The 10,138-nt window shown below is 44.8% G+C and overlaps 1 protein-coding gene across 1 annotated transcript; it reads right to left on the bottom strand.

Annotated features, from left to right (window-relative positions):
• Positions 1-1,509: 1,509 nt before the first annotated feature.
• RIOX1 (ribosomal oxygenase 1) lies at positions 1,510-3,472 on the bottom strand. Its single transcript, XM_016208164.2, has one exon. It carries the CDS (start codon positions 3,470-3,472, stop codon positions 1,586-1,588), a length of 1,887 nt encoding a protein of 628 aa, XP_016063650.2. The 3' UTR covers positions 1,510-1,585.
• Positions 3,473-10,138: the final 6,666 nt, after the last annotated feature.

Below are 10,138 nucleotides of genomic sequence, written 5' to 3' on the forward strand. Positions count from 1 at the left end.
AAAGTTAGGTAAAAAAAGTGACATATTAGAAAAACAAGTATAAAACAAAACAAAAACTACTGTAAAGCACCCTAAAAAATCCTTGTAGGCTTAACCTTTAATAATGGTTGCCTCTGGAAAGTGGGGTTTGAGGGAGAGCTATCATTTTCAACTTATATACATCTACAGTTTGGCAACTTTAAAAGAAAGGCTTGCCCGAGGGGTGTAGCTCAGTGGTTTGAGTGTTGACCTATGAACCAGGAGGTCATGGTTCCATTTTCGGACAGGGCACATGCCCAGGTTTCAGGCTAGATCACCAGTGGTTGGTGTGCAGGAGGCAGCTGATCAATGACTCTCTCTCATCATTGATGTTTCTATCTCTCTCTCCCTCTCCCTTCCTCTCTGAAATCAATAAAAAAGCATATTAAATAAAACTTTATAAAGTTCTCAGGCGTATATAACTGAACTTATCACTTATGGTGATAGGATCTTAAAAGTTCCAGATACAACCTAAATGATGAGGTGCAGACATCAAGCTGGACCAATATATACTTACAAAATCTGTGTGCCCAGGTGTAGAAGCAGCCTCAGGTCATTCAGCCAGCTGCCTACCAGCTACCACCCCAAACCCAGGTCTTCTGGTTCCAAGTCCAGTGCTCTCTCTGGTACACCAGGCTCTTTTCCACCAACCATGAGAATATTCACTTGCCAGATATGGGGAAGTTTCTTCCAACTGCCAGAAAAAAATGAGAATGGAAAGTAACTTGAACACCAGCCTTCCCTTGTGGCGAACTCGCTACAAGCTGGTTTACCAAGGCCTATGATAACATAACTAGAAGACAGTGCCAGCCACTGATGATGCAAGCAAGCACTGAGCAAAAACATAACATACTCTTAAAAACATAATATATCATAACTTTTCTAACAGGATTGTACTGTTTGGGGTTCAAGTAGCATGATTAAAATCAATAAATTACCCCCAAAGTTATAGAATTGGCCCCAATCCTACAACTACCAGAGTTACCTTTCACTTCAGCCATTACAGATTTTCCCCATCTTCCTCCCCACTCTCCCACGTTCCTCCAAACCATCACACATAGTAATCTAGCCTTAGAAAAGGGAAACATTCTTTGGCACTTTAATAACTTTTCTAACATTCTTACAAACTTACAATAACAAACAGGATACTGACCCCAACCCTCCCCCAAAACCAATGAATGAGAACTCAAATTAAGGATGCAAACAAATTCCAAATAAAACTTCTAATGTCTCAAGCAGAATGACACACAGCAAGTGTTACACAGTACACTGAAGCCTGAGGGTGATGAAGTTGGTACTCTGAAATAATCAGGGATCAAGGTTACTTCTGTAAAAATAGCTTTCTTTTTCCACCTCCAACTTCTGCTTTTACTTGTGTGCCTAGATGAGGTGGCAGTTCCTAGAAGACCGTCTGAGTTTTTTGACATGGAAGCAGTCATAAAGGTAAATGTGAGCAAACTGACAGTTATCAAGGTAAGAACAGCGTCCCCCCCCCCCCCCAAAAGGTGGTGGTGGTGGTAGGAATCATCACTACTGCCTTGTTTCCAGCAATCAACAAGAAACTTGTTCAGGTAAGAGGTATCTTGGTGAGCAGCAACCCCTTATCAAATAACATGGTTGCCAAAGAAAGCTGGTCCTCCACACTGTCACAGGGCAGGTCCCCTACTCTCACAAACTCTGGGTAAGAGCGGAGCAAGAGTTCCATGGCATCAGCTTGCTGGGGTAATATCTCCAAGCACTTGGGTTCTTCCAGATGATAAACACGAGAGTTCTCCACTGTATAATAGAGAAATAAATGGCCTCCCTCACCCACCAGCCGAGCTATCCCATCCTGAAGCATGTGCACTTCTGTTTCTGTTGTCAACTGGGCTCCCACGTTTACAGGTTCTCCAGCCTCCCAGCGAATTGGGAGCCCATAAACACTTAGTGCCCTCTCCCTATCTGACAACACGGGAGGCAGAGAATCGTGGATAAAGTCTTTGGCTCGCTGGTCAGCCACAGCATCGACAGGAGCGAAGTGTCCCAAGCGGGCAACCAAGACCCGCACCTTCTCCATGAAAGCAGTTCTTCGAGGATCCTTAGAATCCGAATGCTGGGCTCCCATGTAATCCATGAAGTCTCGGGGCAGGCCCCTACGGAACTCCACATTTTCTTCCATTGCAGCCTGCACTGCCAGAGGCAGTACGGCCTCCAGGAAGTCACCCCAGGTATTGCGCTGGTACGTGGACAAGGTGAGGTGCAGAGAGTGCACTCCATCCTGGCATTCGGCTTGATGAATGAAGCCCCGAGGAAAATAGAGCAAATCTCCAGGTTCCAGCACGGCCTGCAGCACGGGCTCACCAAGGTCGTCCTGGCTGAAGTTGGGGCTGGATGTCAGGGCCAGTTCCTCAGTTGGGACCCGGGGTCGGTAGACACGCCAGAGTTTCCTTCCTTCCAGCTGCAACACAAAAGCCTCGATGTCGTCGTAGTGAGGAGCAAAGCCCTGCGAATTGGGGGGCGTGAGGTAAGCGTTGGAGCCCGCCATACTTCCAAACTGCTCCTGGAGCACAGCCAAAAACTGCCACACGGTGGTCGAGAAAGCCTGCGGACAAAGGAGGCGCAAGGAGCAGCCCGCCTGGTACAGGGACCACGCAGCGGCAGGCAGGGCGCGCCCCGGTGGATTCAAGGTCTCGCGCCGCCCATTGATGTAGCGCGCGGCGTCCAGATGCTGCCCGAACTGCACCTCCTCGTTGCGCAGCATGGAGTCCAAATCGGCAGTAGAAAAGAGACCCTGATAGTAGGTGTGATCCTGCCGCCGTACCAGTACCGCCTCCCGCTCCCACAGGCGCCGGTAGAAGTGATCGGGTGGCATGGGCGCAATAAGCCATTCGAAGAGGCGTGCCGCCCGCCGCCGGCTGCTGGGGATGCGGTTAAGCTCCGCCAAGACGCGCTGCAACGGAGAATCCCAGGCTAGCTCCCCGCCCGTGCTGTCTACGAGCGGCCCCGACAGCGTCGCTGGGGCCACGGAAGGGGTCGCGGCCGCCAAGTGCTGGGCAGAGCACAGCAAAGCCGAGGTGTCCACCACGCGGGCCGGTGCGGCGGGTACCTCCACCAGGCGCGCCGACGGGGTTTGCAGGGAGTGGGCCGCGGGCGGGGCCTCCAGCAGCTCTGCAGGCCCCAGGTGGCCGTTCGGCTCTCGCCCGGCCGCATCCGAGGTGGCCGCAGCCCCTCCAGGAAGCGGGTCCCGGGGATAGTCCACTGTCGATTCCACCCTCGAGTCCTCCGAGTCCTCGCTTGGCAGCGTCTGGGCCCTCAATGCCGCCATGCGGGATACAGCGCTTCTCCTCAGCTGCCTTCGGATTTTCCTGGGCCTCATGGGCAAGACCAGCACCGACCCGCTGTGTGACTGTGGCTGGCGCCGGCGTCTCAACCGCCCACGCTTCAGCAAACCTGGGCTTAGCCCGAGCCGTTCCATGATCGGACCCTCCTCCCAGCAGGGCCGGAGCCGGCGAGAAAGACGCTCACGCAGACGCCGCCGCGGTGTACTGTGGGAAGGGGGAGGACCTCCGGCCGCCGGGGTTTGGCCACGCCCATCAGTCTTCCAGCTCCGCCCCCCGCTCCTTCCGCTCGCCGTAGGAGCAAACGGTACCTTGATTTCTTTATTTTATAATTCTATAATACATTAACTATTTATTATATTTGTGTGCTCACCACCCCAAGTCAAGTCTCCTTCCATCTCCATTTAGGCCCCCTTATTCTCTTCTACCTCCACGCCCCCTTTTCCTCTGGTTATCACCGTACCGTTATCTGTCAATGAGGGGTTTTGTTTTGCTTTGTTTTGTTTTTGTTTGTTTTTGCTTGATCCCTCCACCTTTTTCACTCAGCCCCCCAACCCTTCCTCTCTGACAGCTGTTAGTCTGTTCTCTGTCTCTGTGAGTCTGTTTCTGTTTTGTTAATTTTGTTCATTAGACTCCCCATATAAATGAAATCATATGGTATTTGTCTTTTTCTGACTGGCTTATTTCGTTTAGCAAAAGGGTACCTTAATTGAAATGAGTGTTCACACTAGAGCCGCTGAGTCTCTGCCAAATTAACAAGGACTTCATATCTAGAGGGCAATTTAAAAATAAAGTTGCTGGGGACCTCAGGAAAAAGAAAGTTGACTACTTGACTCTTTTTCCTCCTAGTCTCTGCATATTGCAGTGTTGCCCCAAGATGTCCTAATTTCTGAACAGCATGTGCCCCAGCAGTTTTGCCAGAAAGAGCATAAATCTTGTTTTCAAGGAATGCCCTCAGACTGCTGTAATAAGAAGTAGAATGCTAGGTAAAACCCCCCTGTGAAGCCATCTGGATCAGGGTTTTTGTTTGCCAGGAGTTTTTTGATTACTGCTTCAATTTCATCAGTTGTTACTGGCCTATTCAGGTTTTCTGTTTCTTCCTGATTTAGTTTTACATGATCTCACTCACATGTGGAATCTAATGAACAAAACAAACTGATGAACAAAATAGATCCAGAGACATAGAAGCACGGAACAGACTGACGAATCTTAGAGGGAAGTTGGGGGTAAGAGAGTGGGTGGGCAGAGATTAATCAAAGGAATTTACATGCTTATATGCATAAGCCAAGCTGTGGACAGTGTGGTGAAGGCCTGAGGGTGAGGGGGATGAGGAGTGGAGAGGATCAATTGGGGGAGAAAGGGGACATCTGTAATACTTTCAACAATAAAGATAAATTTTAAAAAATAAAATAAATATATATTTTAAAAAGTAATGCTCTCAGGCAAACTTCGAGATTTTGTTCAAACCTTGGGTCCACCAGCTCCTCTTTGCTCTGCAGATGATGACATTGATTGAAGCTCTATGTAAGTAATTTCCTCCACCCAACTTCTCTTTGTACCTTCTCCATTACAAATTCTCCTGGTTGTTTCCTTCTCTCAGAAAAAGGAATTAGGGACTTTTCTACTTGCATTCTTTTTTTTTCTTCCTTTAAAAAATATTATATATATATTTATATTGCCTTAGAGAGAGAGGAAGGGAGAGAAAAGAGAAACATCAATGAGAGAAAAATATCTATGGGCTGCCTCCTGTATGCCCCCTACTGGGGGTAGAGCCTGCAACCCTGGCAGGTGCTCTTACCTGAAATCCAAGGGCAACCTCTTGCTGCATGGGTAAAGGCTCAACCAACTGAGCCACATAGGCCAGGGCTCTACGTGCATTCATGTTATCTGCCCTTCCCAGCCACTCTGGGATTTGATTTCATTAGCTACAACTTCTCTCTCTAGAATCTTCCATTTCATCTCTGAATCTTAAATCAGCCTCTTAAATGTGGATCTCTCACTTACTGGAACTGTGGTAGGCATGAGGGTGCAATTGTTAAGAACAACATAGTCACTATGTCCACGTAACTACTCTTGTTTTGTACATAAAGATTACTTGTCTTCATTTGAATTATTTTAGATAAATTCCTAGGAATGGAATGTCTGAGTCAAAGGGCAAGATAATTTTTGTGATTATTAGTAGGTCTTACTGAACTCCCTCCAAAAAAGTTTACAGTGTTGCAAGCAATTATGAGCAGATTAGAGTAAATGGCTTCTAGGGCATTTTCTGTGGTTCTGTTTGATCTTTCAATTCTCTTCCTCAGTCATATTCCTATCCAAACACTTGCCAAATCTTTTAGATTTTATCCCTACCATGTGTCACATCCCCCCTTTTTATTTCTCATATGGTCTATTACAGTAGTCCTCAACTGAGGGCAATTTTGCCTCCAGAGGGGAATACTTTATTTGTGGGGTGGGGAGGGGGAAGGGAATGTTATAACATCTAGTGCAGCTATTTTCAACCTTTTTCATCTCAAGGCACAAATAACTAATTACTAAAATTCTGCAGCACAACAAAAAATATATTTTTTGCGGATCTAACAAAAACATTGGGTATAATTTTTATTCATTCACACTGATGGCTTATGTTGTGTTGGCTGTTGTCATTTTTTTATTTGACTGTCTAAGGGAAAAGAGGTCAGTGCCCCTGACTAAAAGTCAGGTAGTGCATGTTTTAAAAATTCTTGTAGCACACTGGTTGAAAATTGCTGATCTAATGGATAGAGGCCAGAGATGCTACAAAATAGCACAATGCAAAGAACAACCCCTCCGCCCAACAGATCATTGGTGAGGCTGAGAAACCCTGATTTATTATGTTGATCTAAGAACGTCAGGCTAAGTAAAAGTCTTATAAGAGTTTATTTAAGCCAAATTTTCAGGACATGCCCAGAAGCAAGATCTTGAGGGATTGAGAAAATGCTCTGGAGAATGGCAGTGTTGTAGAGTATTTTATACATTAGAATTAAAGGAGGAGACATAAGGAAGGTTACATGAAATCCATTGGTGGTATAATAAGGAGGCAGAAAAAAGCAAAGCGGGGAAATCTGTAGAATTGGATAAAAGCAAAATGGAGAAACACTTCTTTTACATTGGTGGGTACAGGATAGTTAATTAATAATTAACGTTTACAGCAGATAGAGATGGTATGCGGGAATAAGATATAATTGAGGGGTTTTGTGGTCTCCTAATCTGGTGCCAGCATTTTTGCATTCCAGGGCTGGGAAAAGAAAATTACTCTGACCTTTCAAAGGTATGTTATCCTAGATGCATAAGGAAAATAGACAGAGTTCACTTAAAGCGAAGATTGACCTTTGCTAAGGAAGCTATAGGCCTGGGGCATGGGACATGACATGTCCTGTTAGAAATTTATGATCAGATCATCCTGTGGTCACTGAGCTTGTCAGTCCAGCCATGTCCCCCCCACCTCATCCCCTGCTTGTCAAGTTTATTAAATAGCCCCTTTTCATTCACAAGTACAAGTAGCCTCCCAACTAGTCTCAGTTATAACTATAATCTCTCCCTCGTCAATTTGTAACATAGGTAGCTACAACATTCATTTTCTCAGGTTGTGGACCCAGATAGGCCATTGCTCTACTCAAACCCATCTGTGTTCCCCATCAACCAATCCATGCCCTTCAGCTAGGTACTAAAGTCACATAGAGTTACAGCCTTATCAGCCACAACTCTGCTAAACATTACTTCTGCAAGTTAGACTATTTGCTGTTCCTTGCCTATGTTTTCCTCCATACATTTACTCATGCTGTTCCCCTAAATGCTGTCTCCCAATCATCTTTTATCAAAACGCTTATTAAAGTCCATCTTCTCCCCAAAGTCTCTCCTGTCTCTCTAATGACAAGAGAACTTTGACCCTTTCACATGAATTTGGCACATTGTGCCTATTTTGGTGTAATATGTTTCCTAAACTTCCTAGACTGTAAAATCCTTCAAGGAAAGGATTTCCTTATGCCTTTTGCTCTTAAAACTTTTAGCACACTGCTTCTCACATGGAAGGTTTACAGGAAATGTTTATTGGGAAGCAGACCAATCAGAATTGAGTCCCTCCCACTCATATATGGCACAAGCTTGGTCAAGTTACTCTCTCAGGTCTCAGGAATCCCATCTGTAAAATGAGAATAAAAATTGAACCTACTTGTTGTACTGGTAAAATAATGCATGTAAGGCACGTAGCACAGAGCCGGGCACAAAACTAAACACTTAAAAATGGTAGCTATAATAACAATAGATTATTATTATCATATAGCCCTGTATAACCCATATGATGACTGGGTGCCACTGGCCTAGTTCAGAGCAACTAAGAGTGGGGAAGGCAGAGAAGTTCTTGAATTGGGCTGGATGACAGAGTTGGATAGGGAGATTAGATTATTTTTGCGTATGCCCTGTGGTAGTTGAGTCAGTGGGGACGATCCTGTACCCACCAATATCAGACAAAGCCATTGTGTGAGGTATTGCTCTGCACAAAGTTACCCAGCCAAGAGCCAGAGTAGGGGATGAAAACATCTGATGTTCTCTTTCCAACTCCTGTGTTCTAGTCTAGAGCTGTGGTGTCTGAAGGAAGGGACAGCAGAGGGGGAGCCCTCTTCTTAATTGACACATAGACTGTGTGTATGCTGGTGAGACCCTATCATCAGATCCCTTGGGGAAATGCTGAAGAAGGCAGGTGAGGTTTGTCAAGAGGAGCTTTAATTGCTTTTCAAAGAGATTGGCTTTCAGTATACAATGGACACATTCTGCAGTGAACTAGGGGAATGAGCTGCGCTTGTCTGCTCACAAAGCTGAGGGAAAGTCTGCTCAGCTAGAGGAAGGCTGTAAATTTGTCTTTTCCACATCCTGTACAAATATCTCCTCCTCCCAGTTTTGCCTGTGACCGCACATCCTTTCTGTTTTTCAACATTTTGTGATTTCCTGGAAGAATATTGTTGGCTGTCTCCTAGTTTCCCTTGTGACTGGGAGGTTCCCTTTGGAGCCTGACTTATCTTTAATATCATCACTTTTCCTGTGGCTCTACTTAGTTCTCACTACAAAAGAAGATATTAATAACCATTTTCAGAAATATAATTTAATGACATGGAATAATGTTCTTAATATAGCAGAAGTGGGAAAAGCAGACACAAGTAATGTTACCAGGAAACCCTGGTGGGGTTCGGGGCTGCCTGTCGCTGTGTCCAATTCAACGGAGGCAGGGTTGAATCATATAACATGTTTATTGAGAAGGCCGGCCAACCAAGAAGACAGAGCGTACGAGCATCCAAAACCTATCTTCAGGAGTGGCCTGAGGGATCGGGTTATATGGGGCAAACTGAGGCTGGGAATGGAATACAGCTCCGTGCAGTCCTGGAAGTCATTCTTTTGACTTGATCTCAATAAGGTGATATCTTAACCCTTTGTTCACAGCTGCTGTGCCACCTCCTTAATTGCTTCAGTCTAGGATCAAGAGGAGTATAGGGTGCAAAGGCCTAGGAGAAAGAAGCCTAGGGGGAAAAAAACTTAAATCCCTGCTTATATAAGTATATGTGTTCTACAGTTTTATAAGTAATATAATTATATTTCAGATTAATTCAGGTGCTCAATCTTTGGAAATTATAAGCGCCCCTATCAGTAATACAGTAGGATCCCACTTGGGACATAGGTATTTCGTGTGTCAATGTGTATGTGTATATCTATCCACTCGTACATAGATCCATTCACACTACTGAAAAAAAGTATGGGAGCCTTTACACTGCAATATTTAACAGTGGTTATCTTTGGATGGTGGGATTCCAGGTGTGTTTTTTCTTCTTTGCTTATTTTTATGTTTTGTACTTTCTCCATTGAACATGTATCACTTGTGCCATTAAAAATATGGTGTTTTTTGCCCGGCTGGGCGTGGTTCAGCGGTTGAGCATCGACCTAGGATCCAGACGATCAGAGTTCGATTCCTGGTCAGGGCACATGCCCGGGTTGTGGGCTCAATCCCCAGTTGGGGGCGTGCAGGAGGCAGCCAATCAATGACTCTCTCATCATTGATGTTTCTATCTCTCTCCCCCTCTCCCTTCCTCTCTCTGAAATCAATAAAGATATATTTAAATATATATATATGGTGTTTTTTAAACCATAAACTTCATTTTCCCTGACACGTCTCATTTTTCCAGATCTCTAATCATTGCTTGCCTAGCTTTTCTGTGTTTTTTTTTTTTTAGTTAATCCTCACCTGAGGTAATTTTTTCCATTGCTTTTTAGAGAGAGTGGAAGGGAGGGAGGGAGGGTAAGAGAGAGAGAGAGAAACATCGATGTGAGAGAGACACATCAACGGGGTGCCTCCTTCATTCACTCAACTAGGAATCCAACCCCATGGCCCTTGGGTGTGTGGGCCGACCCTCTAACCACTGAGCCACACTGGTCAGGGCTCTTCTGTTTTTTTAATCTATAATTCCCATTTTAAAAAATTCAAAGGAACTTGACATTAAGATTATCACTAACCTTTTTATTATGCCTATAGTTTTACATTTTCCAGAATGTCATATAATTAAAATCATACATTATATGTAGCCTTTTCAGGCTGGCTCTTTCACTTAGCAATCAGTACACATTTAAGGAGGTTCATCCATGTCTTTTTTGTGGTTTGATAGTTCATTTCTTATCTTTGACCACTATTCCATTGATGTACCACAATTTGTTTTTCCATTCACATATTGAAGGACATTTGGTTCCCTCTTATTTTTGGTGATCATGAATAAAGTTACTACAAACATCTGTGTGCAGGTCAG

Source organism: Miniopterus natalensis, chromosome 1, assembly GCF_054644295.1.
Source record: "Miniopterus natalensis isolate mMinNat1 chromosome 1, mMinNat1.hap1, whole genome shotgun sequence".
Taxonomy (NCBI): domain Eukaryota; kingdom Metazoa; phylum Chordata; class Mammalia; order Chiroptera; family Miniopteridae; genus Miniopterus; species Miniopterus natalensis.

Excerpts from the sequence above, each read along its gene's own strand:
- RIOX1 (XM_016208164.2), bottom strand. The coding sequence starts at position 3,472 with ATGGAACGGCTCGGGCTAAGCCCAGGTTTGCTGAAGCGTGGGCGGTTG.